The 19,087-nt window shown below is 35.1% G+C and overlaps 1 protein-coding gene across 4 annotated transcripts in view; it reads left to right on the forward strand.

Annotated features, from left to right (window-relative positions):
• The window catches only part of Ddx46 (DEAD-box helicase 46), a 66,493-nt gene that overhangs the window by 22,073 nt on the left and 25,333 nt on the right, over positions 1-19,087 (forward strand). For all 4 annotated transcript variants that reach the window (XM_027941067.2, XM_027941068.2, XM_027941069.2 and 1 more), the window contains 5 exons: positions 342-463; positions 3,676-3,754; positions 5,501-5,583; positions 12,303-12,467; positions 12,979-13,141. In XM_027941067.2, coding sequence (XP_027796868.1) covers positions 342-463; positions 3,676-3,754; positions 5,501-5,583; positions 12,303-12,467; positions 12,979-13,141 — 612 coding nt within the window. The remainder of the gene's footprint in view (positions 1-341; positions 464-3,675; positions 3,755-5,500; positions 5,584-12,302; positions 12,468-12,978; positions 13,142-19,087) is intronic.

Genomic DNA, 19,087 nt, shown 5'->3' on the forward strand with positions numbered 1-19,087 from the left:
CTTCTGCAACACAGTGAGTCCCTTGATTTTCTTTGTTCTGTGATTTGCAGTTGAAAACTGTTTTCATTCTGTTCAACCAAGTATTTTCCTGAAGGTTGAGTGTGATATTTTTAACTCTCATTTATTTTCCTATAGCATGTTCTTAAAAATCTGCCTACCCTTCACCACAATCTCTGCCGTTACAAAGCTTTTGAAATAGAATTTTCAGAGTTGCGTAATTTTTTTTTTTTTTTTTTTAATTAAGAGAGATGACTTTTATTTCAGGGGTTAAACTTAACATTTTAAAATCTAGCTTCTTAAGAATCTTGGTGCTTAGGCTTTTGACATATTTATCTTTTCAGCTGTCATCATGACTCCAACTCGAGAACTGGCTTTACAAATTACTAAAGAATGTAAGAAGTTTTCGAAGACTTTGGGACTTAGAGTGGTCTGTGTTTATGGAGGAACAGGAATCAGTGAGCAGGTACTTACAACAGGAACATTCAGCTTTTCCATCATTTCTCAAATTGAATGGTTCAGTAAAGAAAGAGTGATTTTTACTTTAGTGTTTTGAATAGTGACTCTTCTATCATAAAGAGGATTAGGTGTGAAATAGTTGTAAGAATGAATTATGTGGGCTGGGGTTGTGGCTCAGTGATAGAGTGCTCACCTAGCATGCTTGAGACACTGAGTTTGATCTTAACCACATATATATAAAATAAAGATATTGTGTTCAATTAAAACTAAACAATGAATTAAAAAAAAGAATGAGTTATGTTATCCAGAATGAATATGTTCTGAAAGTGTAATACAATATGGTGACTATAGTTAATCTTGTATTATGTACTTAAAATTACAGAGTACAGAGTAGTTTCTTTCTTTCCTTTTTTTTTGGTACTAAGGATTGAACCCAGGGGCATTTAACCATTGAGTCCCAGCTCCAGCCCCTTTTGTTTTTTATTTTCAGACAGGGTATTGCTAAGTTGCTTTGGGCCTTGCTAAATTGCTGAGGCTGACCTTGAACTTCCAATCCTCCTGCCTTAGTCTCCCAGATTGCTGGGATTATAGGTGTGCATCACCATGCCCTGCTCCCCAGACCTTTAATACATAATTCTATGTGTATTTCTACTGGGAACTGAATCCAGGGGTCCTTTACCATCAAGCTATATCTCTAGTCCTTTTTATATTTATTCATTTGCTTTACTTATTTATGTACTTACTTACCCTGGGGATTAAACGCAGGAGTACTTTACCATTGGGCTAATCCCTAACTCTTTATTGTTTATTTTGAGATAGGGTCTTACTAAGTTGACAAGATTGGATTCAAACTTGTGATCTTCCTGCCTCCCCCACACATTGCTGAGATTACTGGAAAGGTCCACCCAGCTCTAATACATAATATTTTTTGTTGATTATACCTCAGTAAACCTAGGAGAGTCACATGCAGTGGCACAAACCTGTAATCTCAACTACTTGGGAGGCTGAGGCAGGAGGATTCCAGTTCAGCTATTTAGTGAGACCCTGTCTCAAAATAAAAATAATATACTAGAGTGCCCCTGGATTTAATCCCTGGTACTGCATGTGACTGCAAGCTGACACACACCTCACACAAGCCAGGGTGGTAGGAGAATGATTATGTTAATGCTCTATTTTTAAAATTTGAGGGCTGGGGTTGTGGCTCAGCGGTAGAGCACTCACCTAGCGCATGTGGGGCCCTGGGTTCGATCCTCAGCACCACATATAAATAAATTAAATAAAGGTATTGTGTCCAACTACAGCTAAAAAATAAATATTTTTTTTTTAAAAAGAAAAATAAAAAAGTATAAAATTTGGAGTAGTTTTATGTTAACATGATCTTCCTCTTCTCCTGCCTAAGGAAGTCAGAATATTTTCCATCTTTGTTTTTGGATAAACTCAGGGGCACTCGACCATTGAGGCCACATCCCAGCCCTATTTTGTATTTTATCTAGAGACAGGGTCTCACTGAGTTGTTTAGAGCCTTGCTTTTGTTGAGGCTGGCTTTGAACTCTCTATCTTCCTGCCTCAGCCTCCTGAGCTATTGGGATTATAGGCATGCATCAAAGTATTGAGAGCATTTAATAAGTTGACCAGTTAGATTAATAAGAACTGGATTAATAAGAACTGGAATTTGCCTTAGGACCTAGGTCTTCTGATTCCCAGATTGGCATTTATTGTCTTTAATGCTTGTTGACATCTTGAAAAATGGTGATGAATGGTATGCCATAATATCACAGTTTCATCTGCATTCTTAAATGATTTTAGAAAGAATTATTTAAACCATTTTGACTCTCTTTGGCTTGGCATTTATCTAAGTGTCTTCTAAAGAATGATAGTGATAGATTTTTATTTATTTGTTTATTTATTTATTTATTTGTAGTTGTAGGTGGACAGTATGTCTTTGTTTTATTTTTTTGTGATTCTGAGGATTAAACCCAGTGCCTCACACATGCGTGGCAAGTGCTCTGCCGCTGAGCTACAGCCCAACCCCAGATATTTTGTTTGATTAGAAGAAAAAATAATGGGTTCTATGATCAAATAAGTCCTGGAAGTGTTCGGTTATACAAAGTTAAAACAGGTTTTTTTTTCTTCAAGACTTCATAGACTGATGAACTAATATATATTGAGATACCAGGATAATAAGATATAATTTAAGTGGCATTCTCTGAACTTAAAGTAAAATTCTTTCTTAATATTAAAACCAGGGAGTATTTGATTTCTTTATCCTAATGCTATTTTAAATACTTGAGCTTGGCTTCTTTTTTAAAAAAAATATTTTTGGGGTTATAGATGAATGTCTTTATTTTATTTGTTTATATTTAATGTGGTGTTAAGGATCAAACCCAGTGCCTCACATGTACTAGGCAAATGCTCTGCCACTGAGCTATAGCCCCAGCCCACACTTGGTTTATTTACTGAGTTCATCTTTGTCAATTTTTTGGATCACATTTTGTAGTAAGAAATGCATTTAGAAAACAAATTTTAAAAATAGAAATACATTTCTAAAATAAACTGGTACATGCGTGCATATTACATTTATATAAATCAAACAAAAGTTTTATCATGTGCTGAATATGGTGGTCCTTGCCTGTAATCCCAGTGACTGGGAAGCTGAGATAGGAGTATCACAGGTTTGAGGCCAGCCTCAACAATTTAGCAAGACCCTGACTTAAAGTAAAAATTTTTAAAAAGGGGGTAGAAGTATAATTCAGTGGTAAAATTCCCTGAGCTCAATTCCCAGAACCCACTACCTCCAAATTGTGATGTCTAGGGCACTGGTATTTTTCATTCTATTTAATTACTTAAATGACTGGTTGTAACTTATGAAATTAATTTAATTGGTGGTAACCCTAAATTAGAAACATTGATATGTTTCTGTGTGTTTTACACACCTCTCTTCATCTTCCTTTCATAAAGGTTTTGAGACAATGGTAAATTAAAATTGGTAAAATTCTTTAGTTTCATTGGTTTCAAATTTATGGCAGCATGTGGTCATGCTACTCTTAAATATTCCATTAGTAGTGCTCCTGCATTCCAAAGAATTTAGTCGGAAATTTTAGAGTGTTTTAGTCGGATCTTGTTTTGCTTGGTAGAACCATGCAAGGATCCGATACTAGATTTTTTAATCTGTTTAAGCATTAGTGATGATCAACTAAAAAATTTCATCTTTTTAATTAGATTGCTGAGCTGAAAAGAGGTGCTGAAATTATTGTTTGCACACCTGGTCGAATGATTGACATGTTAGCAGCTAACAGTGGTAAGTCAGAGGTATTTTTTTCTTGTTCTGTTTTAGTTATGGATTTTATATATTTTTTTTTTAGCAAATACAAGAAACCAATAAAGGGTTTCTATGTTTCCTCTTAAAGCTGTAATATCTTAAAATTTGTATTGTAACAAGTTTATTATCATAAGTATTAGTAGTTTTTTTGTGATTCAATTTAAAATTTCTTTTCAGAACCAACTATATCTGATCTCTTAGCATTTAGATTTTGAATCCATTTTTCACCTCGCTTTACTTTTAAAAGGATACATATATTATCTTATTTGTTATTATAAAATTTAGGCTTTTTTCTTTGCAGTATCTTACAATACTAGATAAATTAAGATATTGCAGCTTCAAGAAATTTTACCTTTTGTAAATATTGCATGTTTTTAGCTCATATTGCTTTGTTAAATTATTCCCTATCAAAACTGTTACTAAACTGTTGACATTATTTAACTTCTGTGGAGAAAGGCCCTTCAAGATTTATAGAACTGGGCTTCCGAGACTTAAACCATCAAAGGTAGGTAATTTAATGCTGTTCCCAACCTTGCAAAACTAATTGGGGCTGCAAATGTTAGTGTGGAATACTTAGATATTAGGAAGCACTTATTTTGGCTCATTTTTATTTTTTGATGAAAATGCTGTCAAAGATTTCCATTGCAGTATTCAGTATATACATACAAGGGTAATAAAAACCGAGTAATGCATGTTTCTAATAGCATTCTGCTTGAATTTCTGTATGAACTTAATTCTAATTCTACATGAAGTTGGCAAAGTGACATTGAAATGGTTTGATAAGTCATTGTGCTTGTATAGCCTACGAAAAGTTTTGGGATGACTGCTGATTAAATAATCCCTTGTTTTTTCTCAATGCTGCATTGATTAAATCTCCTGAAATTCATCTTGATTAATTTACCTTTTTCCTTTATCTGTCCTTATTGGTTTATCTTTAATAACTATTTTATATGTGTTTTGCCAGGTGATTGATTCAACAGTTGATAGCAGTGCTTTTATTAATTCTTTGGAAAAGGATTCCTGTGTATTTAGCTTTCACTGGTTAAGAAGCCAGGAACATTTATTTAAATCAGTAGGAACTCATTTAAGTAAAATTTCAGTTGTAGCTTTTTATAGAAAAATAGAAAAATGTATTTATATAATGCATTTTGTATTTAAAGATTTTGTGTAATATGTTAGTTACCTAATGATGTTGAATAGTTTCTCATTAATGGTTTGACCTGCCCATTTAAGGAGCTTCTAAATATAGGGAAAATAGATGATAAAGTAAGATAAAGAGAAATTTTCTACATCTGAAGTAGTTAGCACTGGAACTTGCTTTCCACACATACGCTGTAATCTCTAATATGTTTTTTTCTAGGTGATGCTGTCAAATAATGGCTGATGTGGCTCGATGCTTCATCTCAGTCTTAGTTTTATGATGTGTTTTGGAGAGGGCTGTTTTCTGAATTTTACAGGTTCTTCAGGCCCTATGATGGTATGCAAGAGACGAGTTTGACAAAATAAAGGGCCTCATATACCCATTGTCAGAAAGTATTTGTCACTAGATTAAGACATTGTAGACCAAAATTTCTTTTCACTGTTTAAAGATACCTAACCTACCCCTGTGGTTAAGTCAGGCATTTTAGTTCCCTTTACAGTTTTTTAAGTTCTTGGTAGTCATAAAATGACTTGGTGACTGATTTTTAGTTTTTCTTTTTGTTTTTATTTTTCTTCTCATCTTAGGTCGGGTCACAAATCTTCGAAGAGTGACATACGTTGTTTTGGATGAAGCAGATAGAATGTTTGACATGGGTTTTGAACCACAGGTAATTGCTGAGTTTCTTAAATGTTTTGAAATGTAAATATGACTGTGTAACTGCCATAAGAATGAAATGTTTATGTGGTTTCTGAAATTCACACACCTTTTTTTGCCTAGAAATATAGTATGTTAGGGACACATGGAATTAAAATAGATATTTATGTTTCAGATTCCTTATAAAACTTGTTTAGGAGGTATTTATGCAAGCAACTCCTTAGAAGTCTAAAACCATCATAAATCAAACTAGAATTAGAAAATGGAACTGGAGACTGTCATGCTAAATGAAATAAGCCATTCCCAAAAATCCAAAGTTCAAATGTTCTCTCTATATGTGGATGCTAACACACAATAAGGGGCAGGGGAGAAGAATAGAGGTTCATTGGATTAGACAAAGGGTAATGAAGGGAAGGGAACGGAACGGAACGGTGATAGGAAGAGGAAAGACAATAGAAAGAATTGGACATGACTTTCCTATGTTCATGTGTGAATACACCACTAGTATAACATCTCATTCAACCACAAGAATGTGGTTTAATTAGAGTAAGTTATACTGTATAATATGTAAAACTTTCTATAGTCACGTATAACTAAAAAGAAAAAATAAACAGAATTAGAGTACTAACCTTAAACTTTCATATTTTCTAGTTACATTTTCTTTTCAAATAAATTGTTTTAATTTCTGATTTTAACTACCCTCATGATCTAGGTAGCATGTTGTTATTTACATTCTCCAAACATAAAAACTAAGGTTTAGCCAGTTGCGGTGGTGCACGCCTGTAATCCTGTAATCCCAGTGGCTTGGGAGGCTGAGGTTGGAGGATCGAATTCAAAGCCAGCCTTAGCAATGGTTAGGTGCTTAGCAACTCAGTGAGACCCTGTCTCTATATAAAATACAAAATAGGGCTGGGGATGTGGCTCAGTGGTCAAGCATCCCTGAGTTCAATCCCTAGTACCCAAAAATAAATAAATAAGATTCAAAGCATTTGACCAGCTTAGGTTTTTATATTTCTCTTACATGCAGTTTGGTCTAGTATAAGATTTCACTGATAGAAATTTATAAAGACTTTTTTTTTGTTGTTGTTTTGGTGGTGCTAGATATTGAATCCAAGGCCTTGTAATCTCAGACTGCAGTAACAGAAATGTCACCATTATGTTGTTTGTAGGTACTATGCACTAAAAAGAGCGTACTATATTTTTCTCCTACCAACTTATTCCTTTTCAATGGTTGGAAAAATATATTAAAGTTATCTTAAATGTAAACATTTTGTTTTCCACAAATTTTCTTAAATTCTTAGCAAAAGCAAACATGCCATTTAAGATCTCCTCTTAAAAATCTACTTACATTCTTTTCTCTAAAACATGCCACACCCTTAAAGCCAATAGATGAACTGGAAAACTTGTGGGGTTTTTTTATTTTTGTTTTTGTTTTTGTCTGTTGTATTATACTGGAGATAGAACTGAGGGGCACTTTACCACTGAAATATACCCCCAGCCCTTTTAATTTTTTATTTTGAGACAGTGTTGTAAAATTGCTAAGGCTAGCCTTGAATTTGCAGTTTTCCTGCTTCAGTCTCTAGTAGCTGAGTCTATGGGCATAAGTCACTGTGCCTGCCTAACCAAGAAACTAAAGAGAATCCAAGAAAATACTCCTGCTTGGGAGACTGAGGCAGGAGGTTCACCAGTTCAAACCCAGCCTCAGCAACTTAGCGAGGGCCTAAGCAACTCAGTGAGACCCTGTCTCTTAAAAAAGGGCTAGGGATGTGACTCAGGATAAGCGCCCTTGGGTTCTATCTGTGGTACCAAAAAAAGGAAAATATTCTTCGTGGGGCACAGTGGCACATTCCTGTAATCTCAACCTCTGGGGAAGCTAAGGCAGGAGTATTCCAATAAGATAAGCCTCAGTAGCTTTGTGGGACCCTCAGCAACTTAAGGAGACCTTATCAATATCACCTTTGCTGTTTTGAAAACATCCTATTACTTTCTATCTCCTTTCACACTCATAGGCTAAAATTAAATGAGTCCTACCTCTTATAGACAATTGTTATAAAGATCCTTTAAAAGTTTAACCCATTCTGTTCTATGCTTAGACAGTGTACAATATCTTTCTTTATTCTCCAGAAAATCATTTACTATTAGAAGGTTAACAGCTTAATTACTCATCTGCATAATTATCTCAACTATAACTCTTAAACCACAAAAATGATCCCTGTGATTTTTTTTTTTTTTTTTTTGGTGGTGGGGATTGAACCCAGGGTCTTGTGCATGTGATGCAAGCACTCTTCCAACTGAGTTATATCCCCAGCCCTCCCTGTGATGTTAATATGTATTTTGGAGCCAGGTGTCATGGTGCATGTCTATAATTCCAATAATTTGGGAGGCTGAGGCAGAAGGATTGCAAGTTGGAGGCCAGCCTAAGCAACTTAGTTAGATCCTGTCTCAAAAAAAAAAAAAAAAGGACTGAAGATGTGGCTCAGTGGTTAAGTACTCCAGGGTTTAATTCCCAGTACCAAAAAAAACACAAAACAAAAAACCCAATATATATTTTGGAAAAAATTTACCTTGATAGAGATCCAAAAAGTCAAAGATCAAATATTTTCTCTAATATGCATTAGCTAGTTCAAAATAAAGGGGAAAAGAACAAAAAACCTTTGCGGGGAGGGGGTTCTATTAAAATAGAAGAAAGATCAGAGCAGTGAAGTAGAGGAAGGGAATTGAGGGAGAGGGAGGAGGGACAGGATAAGGGAAGAACAATGGAAGCGAATCTAACCTAACTTTCCTATGTACATATTTTTATTTCCTATATACATATTTTTCTCTTTGTCTATTTTTTTAAAATATATATTTTTTAGTTGTAGGTGGACATAATACCTTTATTTTATTTTTATGTGATGCTGAGGACTGAACCCAGTGTCTCACGTGCTGTAGGCAAGCACTCTGCCACTAAGCCACAGCCCATAGCCTTAGCAGTTTATCAAGGCCCTGGGAAACCTGGTGAGACCCTGTCTCAAAATAAAAAATAAAGCACCCTTGGGCTGGGGATGTGGCTCAAGGGGTAGCGAGCTCGCCTGGCATGCGTTTGGCCCGGGTTCGATCCTCAGCACCACATACAAACAAAGATGTTGTGTCTCCCGAAAACTAAAAAATAAATATTGAAAAATTCTCTCTCTCCCTCTCCTCTCTTTAAAAATAAATAAATAAATAAATAAATAAATAAATAAAGCACCCTGAGTTTAATCCCAAGTTCCCTTGCCAAAAAAGATAATATTAGTATTTATAGCTAGTTGCCTGCGTATTTCCTTTTATTGAGTTCTGTAATACTTCATGTATCTGAAAGTTATTGTCTTGTGTTTTTTAATTTTACCTTGAAGACTTCCTTATGCATTTCTTCCAAAGCAGATCTAGTGGTCATGAACTTTCTCAGCTTTTGTTTATTTGAAAGTGTTTTAATGTTTTTTTTTTTTTTTGTCCTGCCTTCTCTCTTCCAGAGTTTTCTGGTGAGAAGTCTACTGATAGTTTGTTGAAGTTTACTTGCATATGACAGGCTGCTTCTTGTTGCTTTCAAGATTTTCTGTCTTGTCAGAAAGTTTGATTGTGATAAATCTTCGTATGACTCTTTCTGAGTTCCTTTTACTTAGACTTCAGTTAGCTTCTTGAATGTTTAAAGTCATGTTTTTCATTAAATTTGGGAAGTTTTTGTTTTTTAATTTATTTTTTGTAGTACTAGGGATTTAACCCTGGGGCATTCTACCACCTTGCTACATTTCCAATCCCACTTCTCTTTGACATATGGTCTTGCTGAGTTGCCCAGACTGTTCTCCAACTTGTTATCCTCCTGCCTCAGCCTCCTGAGTTGTTACCATTATAGGTAATCACTACTGTGCTTGGCAAATTTAGGAAGATTTCAGGCATTATTTTTCAAAATTTTTTCTGCCTTTCTCTCTTGTTTCTCCTTTTGGGACACCCATAATAGATATATTGTTCTGCTTGATAGTATCTCTTGGGTTCCTTATGTTTCCTTTTTCTTTAACCTTTTTACTTTCTGCTCCTCAGATCTAATACTTTCCATTACCCTATCTTCAAGTTTATTGATGCATTCTTCTGCATTCAAAGACTAGTAAATTTTTCATTTCTTGTACTTTATAGCTTCTTTTTTTTAGGTTCTGTCTCATTTTTGATATTTGCATTTTGTTAATGAGTTGTTTTCTTGATTTTTCTCTATATCTTCCTGAAGCTTTTTTTTCTCCTATGTGTGAGTATGTGTATGTGGTATTGGGGACTGAACTGAAGGGTGTTCTGTGACTGAGCTACATCCCCAGTCCTTTTAAAGTTTTATTTTGAGAAATAGTCTTGATCTTGATGATAAGTTGCTCTGGCTGGCCTTCAACTTGAGATATTCCTGCCTCTACCTTTGAGTCACTGGGATTATAGGAATGCATTACTATGAGTAGCTCCTATAGTTGTTTTTGTTGTTGTTGTTTGTTTATCTCCAACACAGTTGTTTTAAAGCATTTGTCTAGTAGATCTGCCACCAGGTCATTTCCATGGACAGTTTCTGTTGATTAATTTTTTTCCTTTGAGTGGTCCATAATTTCCTGTTTGTATGTCTTGCAAGATTTTGTTGAGAACTGGTCATTTGAAACTAATAATGTGGTAACTCTGGGAATTAAGATTTTTTCCCCCCTTCTTAGAGTTTACTTTTGTTGTTGTTGTTATTTTTATTGTTAAAGGCTGTATTTGTGCCAAGGGTTAGATTGAGGCATAAACTTAATGTCTTCTTATTTATTTTCTGAACCTGTAGCTTTTCCTGAGTATGTGTGAGAATTTTCTTATTTTCCCTGTGTATTTGGTTGTTTTCGAATGTCCTAGTCTTTTTATTAATTTTTTTTTCTTTTTTTGCCATAAAGTTTCATTATGTTGACCAGGCTAGTCTCAGATTCTTAGGCTTAAGTGGAACTCCAGTTCCAATTCCAGCTTCCTGAATAGCTGTTTTTTTTTTTTTTTTCTAATGTCCTAATATTAAATATTTGGGTACCAAAGGGGAAAAGGAAAGGAGGACAACAAAAGGAAGGAAAAGTGGGTACTGAGCTTTAAATTGCCTGGAAGTCACTTGAACTATAGGGAGAGGATCTCACAGTAAATTGGGGGGATGGGTGCAACAACAGTAGACACTTTCTCTTTATTTATACATTAGTGATGTGAAGTAGCAATCAGAGCACAGATCCTTGATATTTGGAACACAAGGTCCTTCTTGGCAACTCTAAACTTCCAAAGCTACATGCAGTCAGCTCTAGGAACATGTTCGGGAACCTCTCCTGCAATAGGGCAGGGGGCACAAAATATTGACTTCTACTGTGTTTAAAACTGAAGTTATTTATAATTTACCTCCAAAGATTTCCCCTGGAAGTTGTAAGCTTTCAGACCTCAAAAAAATCAGTACAGTGGTAGAGTGCTTGCCTAGCACATGTGAGGCACTGGGTTTGATTCTCCAGTGCCACATTAAAAAAAAAAAAAAAAAGTTGTGTCCATGTACAATTATATAATATTAAAAACAACAACAACAGTACAGTCACATCAGACAGATTCTACCATTGGAGTAGTTGTCAAAAGAGAGACGGGTTGTGGCTAAGTGTTAGAGTGCGTACCTAGCACATGCAAGGCCCTGGGTTCGATCCTCGGCACCGCATAAAAATAAATAATAAATAAAGTAAAGGTATTGTGTCCAACTACAACTAAAAAATAAATATTAAAAAAAGAGAGACAGAAATATTTATACCTGGTACTTCCACTCTGCCATCTTCTCAGGTTTCTCCTACTCTGTGTATGTATGTTTGGAACTGAAGGTTGAACTCAGGGGTACTTTACCACTAAGCTACATCCCCAGTTCTTTTAGGTTTTTTTTTTTTTTTTCCTTTTAATTTTGAGACAGGGTTTTACTAAGTTGCTGAGGCTGGCCTCAAACTTAAGATCCTTTGCCTCCCCAGTCTCTGAAATTACAGGGGTATGCCACCGTGCATGGCTTTTTGTGTGTTTTTATTATTTTATATTCCTAGCACTTAGAACAATGTCTGGCATTAAGTGCTCAGTAAAAATAAGTTAAATAAATGAAGGAAAACAGTGATAGTTATAGGTATTACTTGCATCCTAGATATAGTTTGAAGATGAGACTACTGAATTTATTAATGGATTTTGGTGAGATGAGTGACAGAGAAGGATTTGTCAAAGATGGCATCTAGACTTTTGGCCTAAGTGTGTAGAATTTTTATTTCTTGAGATAGTTCAATGGAGAGCAGCAAATTTGGGAATAAAGTGAATTGTCATATTCTAAGGTTATAAGTTTAAAAGTTATTAAAATACTTTTTTAAAAGTAACTGAATGGGGCTGGAGTTGTGGCTTAGTGGTAGAGCACTTGCCTCGCATGTGTGAAGCCCTGGGTTTAATTCTCAGCACCACATATGAATAAATGAATAAAAAATAAAAGTACATCAACATCTAAAAATATATATATATTTTTAAAAAAAGTAACTGAGGGCTGGGGCTATGGCTTAGTGGGTAGAGTGCTTGCCTTGCATGCACAAGGCCCTGGGTTCGATCACCAGCACCAAAAATAAATAAATAAATAAAAGTAACTGAAAAACATTTGTTCTCAAAAGTTTCTTCTACTTAACTTTAACATTGCATAAGCTTTGGAGTCTTTTATATTTACCATATTTATTTGTGTTTTCTCAGGTCATGCGCATTGTGGATAATGTCCGTCCTGATCGACAGACGGTTATGTTTTCAGCTACTTTCCCCAGAGCTATGGAAGCTTTGGCTCGTAGAATCTTGAGTAAACCCATTGAAGTACAGGTTGGAGGCAGGAGTGTGGTTTGCTCAGATGTGGAGCAACAAGTGGTGGGTATTGTTGTTAGGAAATCCCTAGTTTCCTTGATATGTAGGCAGGTTGTGTGATCTTTTTGGGATCAGTGTTTGTGAGGTGGATAGATAATTTCTAAAATTAAGTGGTCTGCATTCATTGTAGGCTTCAGTATTTTGCCAGGTGTATTTGACTGTGTTGTTATGTGGAAGTGACTATTTAAAATACTCTTTTTGGTTTCTTTCATCAGAGGTGGGGTAGATAGAAATGTAACACACCTGTCTTAGAATCTTTGATTACTTATGAAGTTAAGAGATGAGCAAACAGATGATTGCTTGCTCATATTTGCAAAATTTTTATTCCCTAAAGATTTATAATTTTTTTAAGTTACTTGCTTTTCAATTAAAGTCAGCATTTTCCTAGCCCTTCCTTAAAATATAGAATTATCTTGAATTATTTTGTATTCACCACACACTAGATGAGTATTTCTGTCCAAAGGTTGTGTTTGCATTTTTAGTCCAATAACTTGGTGTAATTTGGTGTTTTCAGATTGTGATTGAAGAAGAAAAGAAATTCTTGAAGTTACTTGAGCTTCTAGGCCATTATCAAGAATCAGGATCTGTCATTATATTTGTGGATAAGCAGGAACATGCTGATGGTCTATTAAAGGATTTAATGAGAGCATCTTACCCTTGCATGTCTCTTCATGGAGGTAATGTTTAAGCTCCGTGGTATAATCCGAATGATAATATTTGCTTTGTTCTCTGTAATTTAGATGTGTTTTATATTATTTATCTCAGTTTTTACTGAGATAAATAATATAAAAGTAAATGAGACAGGCATACATTGGATTTTGTGTAACTTCAGCATTTTTATGTATATGTGGGGCTTAGAACACATGTGAAACAGGTACAGTTTGAATTACCCTCATCAAGCAGGTATTCTGGCTGTCTGGCTTTGTACTGCACTACTTTGGAATTTAGAGGCAACGCTCTTTAATTTTCTTATAATTCTGCAATTTGGGCAGAATTTGACATATACATCTACTCTGTGTTTCATGCTTTGTAGCTTATTCGGAGTTTGAGTAGGGTGGCTCAGTGGGGCTTATGATCTACTTTCAATTTGCCTCACTTATGTGGCTGGCAAGTTGGCACTGGCTCTTGACTAGGACATCAGTCAAGCTATTGGCCAGGGATTCTTGTGGGCTATTAGGTTTTTTAAAGCCTAAGACAAGAAGCAGAATCTGGCATGCCAATAGGGACAGTCCTGGGAATTAACAGAGTTTTTATTTCTTTTATGTACTATAGGTCAAAATAGTCCCAAGACTGGTCCAGATTTAGCGGGATGGAGGTATAGACTCCACCTCTTAACAAGAGAGTATCTTACCACATGCAGAAGATAATGTGGGACAGGAGATACTTTTTGTTGTCATCTTTGGAATATACAGTCTACCATACCTGGCTTCATGTGGGATGAAATTAAATGGGCTTGTATTCCTTTAACTTTGTAAAAGCGTTTGTTTTATTTGCTATGCTGGGGATTGAACCCATAACCTTACGTACACTAGCCAAGGACTCTGCCTCTGAGATACATCACTAACAGGGTTAGGTTAGTTACCTTCTTACCTCCTCCTCCTTCTTCTTTTTTTTTTTTTGGTACTGGGGATTGAACCCAGAGATATTTAACCACTAATCCACATCTCCAACCACCCCCCACCTTTTTAAATAGTTGTAGATGGACAGCATGCCTTTATTTTATTCATTTATGTGGTGCTAAGGATTGAACCCAGTGCCTCACACATGCTAGGCAAGTGCTTTGCCACAGAGCTACAGCCCCAGCACCCCCAGCCCTTTTTTATATTTTATTTAGAGCCAGGGTCTCTCTGAATTGCTTAGTGCCTCAGGTTTGCTTTGAACTTTTGATCCTTCTGCCTCAGCCTCCTGAGCTGCTGGGATTATAGCATGTACCACTGTGCCTGGCTGGTTAGTCAACTTTTAATGTTTTAAAATGAGTTATATTTTCCTTTTTTAAAAAAAAAATATGGTAAATATACATTAAACAAATTTTCCTTTTTTAACCATTTTATTGATTGATTGATTGATTGATAGATATGATCCAGGGGCACTTAACCACTTAGCCATATCCTTAGCCTTATTTTTTTTAATGTATTTTGTTTTACACAATACCTTTATTTTATTTTTATGTGGTGCTGAGGATCGAACCCAGTGCCTCACACGTGCAAGGTGTGCGCTCTATCACTGAGCCACAACTCCAGCCTCCTTATTTTTTACATTTTATTTAGAGGTAGTGTCTTGCTAAGTTGTTTAGGGCCTTGCTAAATTGCTGAGGCTGGCTTTGAATGTGTAATCTTCTGGCCTCAGCCTCCTGAGTCATGGGATTACAGTCATGTGCCACCATGCCTGGCTCAGATTTCCATTTTAAGGCTAAATAATATGCCATTATTTTTATATACCACATTTTCTTTATTTACCTGTTGATGGAGACCTGGGTATCCTTTTGGCTATTATGTATGATTGACTGAATGTGGTGTACAGGTATCTTGTGTAATGTCTTCAGTTACTTTGGATGAATGCCATGGAATTGGTATGGTAATTCTGTTTAAGTTTCTGAGGAACTATCAAATTGATTTCCACAGTGGCTGTACCATTTGATATTCCCACCAGCAATGCACTGGGGTTCCAATCTCTCTCTGTCTTGGTTAATACTTGCTGTTTTCCTTTTTGTTTTTTGTTTTTGTTTGTTTGTTTGTTTGTTTTGATAATAGCCATACTAGTGGGTGTTATATCAAATCTCATGACTCTGATTTGTATTTCTCTAATAAAGATGTTAAGCATCTTTTTAATGTCATTATTGGCTATTTGTATTTCTTATTTGGAGAAATGTATGTTTGAGCCCTTTATCCAGTTTTTAACTGGCTTGTTTTGGTTTTTGCTATAGGGTTTCTATGTTCTGTATGATAATGTGTTATCAGCTATATGATTTGCAGATGTTTTCTTCCATTCTGTGAATTTCTTCTCTTTAGATAGGGTCTCTTGAGTACCAAAGTTTTACATTTAGAATCTCAGTTTATTTTCTTTTTGTGTCTGTGCATTTGTTGTCATATCAAGGAAATCATTGCCAATCATTGCCAAATCCAAGATTATGAAAATTTTATCCTTCTAAAAGTTTTATAGTTTATTAGCTCACGTGTTTAGAACTTGGTGGGGTTTTTTTGTCCTTTTTTTTAAATCAACCCAGCCTGGTCTTGAACCCACTGCAGCCTCCCGAATGACTAGGAGGGACTACAAGTGTAGTGTGTGTCACTATCACCCAACTTGATACATTTTTATTTAATTTTTATATATGATGTAAGATAGGGTTCAAGCTTTTGCATCTGGCCTCCTTTACCATTAATTAATTAATTGACTGTATATGTGAGGATTCTCTTCTGGGCCTTGTTTATCTCCATTGGTTTATGTCTGTTGTATGCCAAAGTCTGTCTTTATAATTTGACTTTTTTTGCTTTTAGTATTTTTAAAGAGCATTTCTAGGTTCATAACGAAGTTGAGCAGAACTTTGGGTTGAGAACTTAGGTTTCTCACATACCTTTAGCCCCTCCCCCAAACTTCTTCACTGTTAAAATCCTTGCATCAGAATGGTACTATTGTTAAAAATCAACAAACCTACATTGACACATCATCACTGACATACAAAGTCCATAGTTTATACTAGGGTTCACTGTTGGTGGTGTACTTTCTATGGATTTTGACAAATTTATATTGATTTTTGTCCATCATTATAGTATCATGCAAGATAGTTTTCAGTGTTCTAAAAATCCTTCATCACACTCTTCCCCTTAACATTGGCAATTATTAATCTATTCACTTTCTCTAGAAAGCATTGCATTTACTTTTTAAATTAATCTCAAATCACTAGTATAACTAATACTGATACATATAACTTTTATTTTTGCCATATTGGCCTCATTATCTTAAAAATGTTTTTGTTGCTATTTGCTGCAAAGCTTCTAGTCCAGAACTTTAGTAATTCTATACATTTGAAACATGGGCTCAGGTTTCTTACCTGTGATAATTTCTTTCTGCTGTTTGTTATTCTGTATATCTTAATTTAAAAAAAAAATTAGTTGTAGATGTACACAATGCCTTTATTTAATGTATTTAATTATTTTTTGTTACCAGGGATTGAACTCAGGGGCCCTTGGCCATTGAGCCACATCCCTGGCCCTATTTTGTGTTTTATTTAGAGACAGAGTCTCACTGAGTTGCTTAGCACCTCACCATTTCTGAGTCTGGCTTTGAATTCATGATCTTCCTGTCTAAGCCTCCCCAGCTTCTGGGATTACAGGCATGTGTCACTGCGCCCGGCTAAAGTATTTATTTTATATGGTGCTAAGGATCGAACCCAGTGCCTTGTATGTGCCAGATAAGCGCTCTACCACTGATCTATAACCCCAGTCCTGTAGTTCTTAATTTTAAATGTTTTGTTTAAAACTGGTTTGTCCATGTATGTTTGAGAAGTGTGGGTATTGATGTGTCTGACATGCATGGTTTTTTTTTTGTTGTTGTTGTTTTGTTTTTTTAATTTTTAGTTGTAGTTGGACACAATACCTTTATTTTATTTATTTATTTTTATGTCGTGCTGAGGTTTGAACCCAGGTTCTTGCACATGCTAGACAAGCACAGTACCACTGAGCCACAACCCCAGCCCGTGAAATGTGTGTTAATTATTGTTTTTACCTTTGTAGAAGAAATAAATGCAAACAGCAAAACATATGGTCCATTCTTGCTAGAGTTATTAGAATTGCTAAAAATATTTATGTCTTTGGAATGTGACTAAACAAGAGAATATATTGAATATGTTCATTTGTGAGGATGCACACTATGGTATATTTATTCTTTGAAGATTGATCTGCATAAATGGCCAGTCTTGTTGACAAAACTAGCATTTAATGACTTGATAGCTCTTTATGTTTACTCTGTATATAGTGAGGGGGAAACTCAGAGATATAAGACTGTCTTCTACAGAGCTGCCTGTAGCTGCTCAGGTCTGGAGGGGATAGGGTAAGTGGTGGGAGATAATAGGAGTGTGAATTGTGTGTTCTACCCACTGTTAGCACTCAACCTAAGAAAAATTTCTCAGTACAACAGTCAAAACATTTCATGATTGCTTGATTTTTTTCATTAAGAGATTTGCCAGGACAAGACAATTGTGGTTTATGAACAAAATACATGAAGAACATGTTGTTCTTAATACTATGTTTTTTTACTTATCACATGCCAACATTCACTTAAGGTGGATTAAAGAATGAAAGAAGAGATCTGAAAATATTTTGATTAAACCATGACTGAAAATTCTATTTTGTCAGTCATCCATTTCTTCATTTTTGCATTAATATTGAATAATTAAAATTTTTCTTGAAAACATCCTTGGAGTAATATGGTGAACTAAATTTGGAAAGCATTCCAGTGGTTTCTGCTTCCTCATAATTATGGTGTAAAAGAACAAAGACTTTCTGGAGGACAAAATGCTTCTTTGAGGTCTTTGACATGCACTATTAGTATTGATTTTTCTTAATTTTTTATTTGTTTTAATTATACATGACAGTAAAATAGCACTTATATACTTTGATATATCATACATAGATGGGATATAATTTCTCATTTTTCTGAGTATACATATTGTAGAATCACATTGATCATACAGTCACATACATACATAAAGTAATAATGTCTGTTTTATTCTATTTTCTTTCTTATCTCCACATCCCCTACCTTCCCCTCCTTTCACTTCCCTCTACCTAATCTAAGGTAACACTATTCTTTTTTTTTTTTTGCATTACAATTTTTCATATCTCTATTTGTATATAAGGTATGTTGATACCCAATTCAAGTCTTCATACATGTACTTTGTATAATGATGACCATCACATTCCACCATCCTTGTTAATCCCCTTTCCCTTTCCTTTCCCTCCCACTCCTCTTCCCTATCTAGAATTAATCTAATCCTCCCATGCTCTCCCTCTTATATCAGAAAAACTTATGTAAGAAAATCCATTCCAAAGTATTGATTTTTTTGTTTGTTTTTTGCAAATAACAGAAAATATTAACTCAATTGCCTTAAATTGTGAGGAAATTTTATTGTTTCACACAATGCGAAATCTCAAGGCAAAGTGATTCCAGATTTACATTTTGAATCCCAGTTTACTTTTTCCTTTTGTATCTGTGCATTTGTTGTCATATCAAAGAAATCATTGCCAAATCCAAGGGTATGAAAATTTTATCCCTTGTTTTTCTTCTAAAAGTTTTATAGTTTTAGCTCGCATGTTTACAACTTGAAGAGTTTTTTTGTTTTTTGTTTTTTGTCCTTTTTTCCCTTGTTTTGAGGTCAGCTCAAGTTGGTCTTCCAGCAGAAAGGCTGTGCAAATGCAGTCATCAACTTCCAGAGAAAACAAGTTTAAAGAGAGAGACTATTTCTGTGTATGTGTATGTCACATATATACACCCTGCCCCCATCCCCCTTTTTTTCTTTTCACAGTATTAGGGATTGAACCTAGGGCAGTCTACCATGGAGCTACATCCCCACCCCTTTTTTATTTTGAGACAGGGTTTGCTAAGTTGCCCAGGCTGGTCTCAAACTT

The sequence above is a fragment of the Marmota flaviventris genome, chromosome 5 (genome assembly GCF_047511675.1).
Source record: "Marmota flaviventris isolate mMarFla1 chromosome 5, mMarFla1.hap1, whole genome shotgun sequence".
Lineage (NCBI taxonomy): Eukaryota > Metazoa > Chordata > Mammalia > Rodentia > Sciuridae > Marmota > Marmota flaviventris.